This window comes from Falco biarmicus, chromosome 3, assembly GCF_023638135.1.
Source record: "Falco biarmicus isolate bFalBia1 chromosome 3, bFalBia1.pri, whole genome shotgun sequence".
Lineage (NCBI taxonomy): Eukaryota > Metazoa > Chordata > Aves > Falconiformes > Falconidae > Falco > Falco biarmicus.
This window is the reverse complement of record NC_079290.1, coordinates 21,196,831-21,201,911: the sequence shown is the minus strand read 5'-3', so window position 1 is coordinate 21,201,911 and position 5,081 is coordinate 21,196,831. Positions and strand designations below refer to the sequence as shown.

The window sequence follows — 5,081 nt, the reverse complement described above, 5'->3', positions numbered from 1 at the left end:
CAATGTGCTCTTGCAGCCCAGAAAGCCAACCATATCCTGGGCTGCATCAAAAGAAGCACAACCAACAGTCCAGCAGTCTGTACTGCATCCAGCTCTGGGGCCCCCAGCGTAAGAAGGACATGGACCTGTTGGAGCAAGTCCACGGAAGGGCCACCAAGGTGATCAGGGGCTGGAGCACCTCTCCTGTAACAGGCTGGGAGATTTGGGATTGTTCAGCCTGAGGGAGAGAAGCTCTGGGGAGATCTTGTAGAGGCCTTTCGATACTTGAAGGGGACTTACAAGAATAGAGGCAGACTTTTTAGCAGGGCCTATAGCAACAGGACAAGGCGTGATGGATTTAAACTAGAGAGGGTAGGTTTAGAGTAGATACAAGATGTTTTTTATGCTAAGGCTGGTGAGGCACTGGCACAGGTTGCCCAGAGAAGCTGTGGATGCCCCGTCCCTGCAAGTGTTCAAGGCCAGGCTCGATGGGACTTTAGGCAACCTGGCCTAGTGGAAGGTGTCCCTGCCCGTGGCAGGGTGGTTGGAACTAGGTCATCTTTTAGGTCCCTTCCAACCCAGACCATTCCATGATAGTATTCAGGTAATCAGTGTGAGGTACTAGCAGGTGATGGAGGCCCCCGCAGGCCCCAAGCAGGGCGGGCAGGCAGCGGCCCGCTCCGCCCGCACGGCCCCAGCCCCCGCCCGGCCGACTAGGCGCACTGGGCCGGGCGCGGGCTGAGCCTGCCGCCTTCCCCAGGGGGCGCGTAACCCCAGAGCCCTCCGCGCCGCGCAGGCGGCCCCGACACCCGGTGGTTGCAGCGCCCCAGGCCCCGGGGCAGGCGCGGGAGGCCCCGCCCCCTGCGCTCCGCGGCGGCGGCCGGGCCCGGCGCAGCTTCCGGGGGAGCGGGCGGCAGCGGCGGGCGGGCGCCATGAAGCTGACGCGGCAGAAGCACGCCAAGAAGATAATGGGCTTCTACAAGCACAGCTTCCACTTTCGCGAGCCCTTCCAGGTGCTGCTGGACGGCACCTTTTGCCAGGCCGCGCTCCGCAACAAGATCCAGATCCGGGAGCAGCTGCCCGGCTACCTGGACGGCGCCACGCAGCTGTGCACCACCCGGTAGGGCCGGGGCGGTGGTCCCGCCGGGCGGCCCCGGTGCGCATGCCCGGGGCGGGGGGCTGGAGGCCGCGGCGGGGCGGGAGCCGCAGTGCGCATGCGCGGGGGGTGTTGAAGGCGGGGGGGGTGCGCGTGGCGGCCGTGGCTCCTCACGCTCGCCTCAGCCACCCCGGCGGCGGGGGTGGGCGCCGTGCGGCTCTGGGCCCCCGTGGTTGTGGGGCCGGGGGCGGTAGCTGCGGCGAGGAGGTGGCGCCGTGGGCTGTAGCGGGCTTGCAGGAGGATGGGAGCCGCTTTCAGTGGCGGCTGGTTTTTCCAAGATGGCGGAAGCTGTTGAGGGATGAGCTGGGGCGAGGGGTGACCCCGGGGTGTGAGGGGGGCCCGCGTGGGCCTCCTCCCAGTCCCACGAAGTGAGAACACCCGGGAGAAGCTCACGTCTCTTGGGCAGGGAGGGGACTGCCGCTTGCCTGGAGTTGTGGCCTGCCAGTAAGGGATTGTTGCCAAAGCCGTTGTTCTCAAGGGAGAACAAGGATGTGCTAGGCAAAGGCGTGGAAGTGAAGCATGCACACTGAATAATCAGAATTGCCTTGAAACTGCCTTCGTTTTTACTTGAGTTCGTATACTGTGGATGATAAAATTCCCATCGCTACAATAATGAAATAGCCAACTGCACATCACGGAGACTAGTACTGAAAATATCAGGAAGATGTATCCCCTGGGTGACAAAAATGAAACACTGAGCCCTCTTGCAAAGCACACAGAACTTTAAACAGTAGAAAGTATCGAGTCATGACCTTAACTGTGAAAGGTTCGGGAATCACTTTGATCCAAACTGTATTCCAGTCATATCTAAATGTCACTTCTCACTTCCTTCTTGCAGCAATGTCTGTTGGTCTTTTTTTACCTGTTTCCACTTAGGACAGCCAAGTGGACTCATTTTCTCTGCTTTCAGAGTGTGAAGTTGGTGAAACAGCAACTCTGTGACATAACCAGATCTTCCCTGAGGAAATGAGCTGGCTTGCAAGAGACTTTGCAAAAGGAACAGGCTCAGGTCTCCGCAAAGCCTGTCCTCAAAGGTTAAACCTTCATCTCTGGAAAGAGAAATAGTTGCTGTCATATCCTTGAAGCTGTATTTCAAGGCTCTACATTCCTACCACTGGCCACATACCATAATGCTAGGTGGTATCCGAACATAAATATGAGGACTTAGCATTGTCACTGATATGAAATATTTTTAAATCATTTAATATAACTTAATGTTGTTGCTGGTTATTCTTGTTCAAAACCAGGGACATCTTGCTGATGTCTTCATATGGGCTACTCCTTTAATATTACTGGGTGCCATTTACAAATCATAGAGCCTGAATAACTGGGCATTGCTCATTCCTAATTAACTCACATCAACCTTTTGCTGTTGTAGAAAATGTGTAGGTATCTTCTCATTTAGAAATCATCATTGCTTTTGGTTTTCAGATGTGTTCTAAAAGAGCTGGAATCATTGGGGAAAGCGCTGTATGGAGCAAAATTAATCGCCCAAAGATTTCAAGTTCGAAAGTGTTCTCACCAGAAGGATCCTGTGAGTGGTTCGGCCTGTTTACTCTCTATGATTGAAGAAGGCAACCCTCATCACTTCTTTATCGCTACACAGGTAAATGCTAATGGGAAACGTAACTCAGTTTCATTTGAAGTGATTCTTTGACACCTAAGGACAAGGAAACCTACAGAAACCTCAATTACCAGATTTTTAAACAGCTTGTGGGAATTCATCTTGTAAAGCCTTACTTGCCCTTAAATGTATTTGTGTGAAGCAGGGAAACTTTTGTCTTACTTGAACAACTAGATCTTTTTACCCTAGAAGGATATTGCTTAGTTTATCAGAAAGTGTAGAAAACGTGCTGACTACCTATTGACATATAAGAAAACAACTGATGAATGTTAATTTACATATTGCCTGCATATGCATCCCCTGCCCCAAGCTGTTTTGCACAGTAGTCTGAAAAATGAAATCAAGTGTTACAACCACCATATCACTTCAATTTTAAGAATTTTTGGAGGTTTTAACTAAAGAATAAACTTGGATACACATAAGAAAGGCAAATTTTTTCTTAGGGCTGTTATTGGGGCTGTATGTATAAATAATATACTACATATAACATGGTTTACAGTAGAATTCTCTATACCTGCATAAGATACAAGATGTTTAAAATGAGTTGTTGTAAAAGAAATTATGTTATTACTTGTGGTGGACTACATACCAATGAGCTGGGGCTTTTTCCTCAAAAAATGCATGTATGCTCATACATGCATGAAAAAAGGAAATATTAGTAATTTTTCCATCAGCTCATCAGGAGAGAAATTGAAATTGCTGTGAAAGGCACTGTCACGTGTATCTGCTAGATTAAGTTTCTTATCTTTTTCATAATGTAATTTATCTGCATAGTTTTGTATTAAAAGTAGGTACATTTGAATTGCAAAGATCATTTAATCCCAAAATGTTGACTGAAGTATTTAACTTTACAGGACCAGGATTTAGCAAACAAAGTGAAAAAGAAGGCTGGTGTTCCTCTCCTCTTTATTATTCAGAACACTATGGTGCTAGACAAACCTTCTCCTAAATCTCTGGTATTTGTTCAAAAGTTGCAGACAAATCAGCTTGTTCCAGAGCACCAAAAACAAACTATTGTGCAACTTAAAGAAAAAGAAGGACTAGCAAAGCAAGAAGGTGAAAAGAGAAGAAAACGTAAAAGGGCAGGTGGCCCCAATCCTCTCAGCTGTCTGAAGAAGAAAAAGAAAACACAGAAGGGTCAGGAGCCTTCTGCTGAAAAGAAGAAAAGAAGAAAAAGAAAGCGAAATAGGGTTAAAACAGAGGGTGTGCAGTCAGTGCAGAAGAATGAAAAAGAATAAACCCATCTTTGTAAGCAATGCAGGACTTGAACACGTGAAATCAAGTTGTTAATATTAAAACTTATTTTTATGAGGTGGTACTGCTTATTAGTGCATTTCAACATTTGCACATTGTTGTCCTAATAATTTATTCTGTTGTTTAGGAATTGGATTTGTAACAAAATATTTAGGAACCCTCAGGTTTTATTATTTTCCCCAGAATCTTAATCCCTGCCAGAAAGTTCACGTGATGGGTGGCAGCTTTTTAGAAACACTGCTTAGATTTCATATGGGTTTTGGTGAGATGCTGGATTTCTTTCAAAATCTAGGTTGCTGCTCTTACTAAAACTAGTTTTGATGGTTGTTCTGTTACAGAATGTTGAATTGACCTAAAAGAACATAGTTTCTTGTTTATTGTTTGAGTATAAAAGTTAACTCTTGCAAAGTGACGACATGCCCTCAAGACATCCATCCCAGCCTAAATTACTCTAAACTCCATGTGAACTGATATGTCTGTTGTTCATTGTCTTTATTAAGAAGATCCTGGAGGGTATGTGATTGTGTTGATATTCGTGACATTATAACAGCACCTCTAGTGCATCTAGTTTATCTCTAGTTTATTCTTCATTTTTAAATAGGAAGAATGAAGCTTGAAAATGCTGAATCAAAGCACTGGCTAACATCTGATGGCATCACAGTGCAGCAGCTGTGGAGGGGCCCTGAAGTAAAGCCAGCTGCTGGTGATGTGATGGGACTTGGACCCTGATACATGTTTCACTGTTCTGTAAGGTTACCAACAGAACAGAACTGGGTTGGAGGAGTGTTGTGGTTTAACCCCAGCTGGCAACTAAGCCATATCATACTGCCACTCACACACTGCCTGCTGGTGGGATGGGGGAAGAGAATCAGAAGTGTAAAAGTGAGAAAACATGTGGGCTGAGATAAATACAGTTTAATGGGTAAAGCAAAAGCCATGCACACAAGCAAAGCAAAGCAAGGAATTCATTCACCACTTCCTGTGGGCAGGCAGGTGTTCAGCCATTGCCAGGAAAGCGGGGCTCCATCATGCGTAATACTTACTGTGGAAGATGAATGCCATCACTCC

The 5,081-nt window shown here is 47.2% G+C and overlaps 1 protein-coding gene across 1 annotated transcript; it reads left to right on the top strand.

Moving 5' to 3' along the window:
- Positions 1-851: 851 nt before the first annotated feature.
- Positions 852-4,484, top strand: UTP23 (UTP23 small subunit processome component). Its single transcript, XM_056332681.1, has 3 exons — positions 852-1,099; positions 2,567-2,741; positions 3,614-4,484. Exons 1-3 carry the CDS (start codon positions 912-914, stop codon positions 3,995-3,997), a joined length of 747 nt encoding a protein of 248 aa, XP_056188656.1. The 5' UTR covers positions 852-911; the 3' UTR covers positions 3,998-4,484.
- Positions 4,485-5,081: the final 597 nt, after the last annotated feature.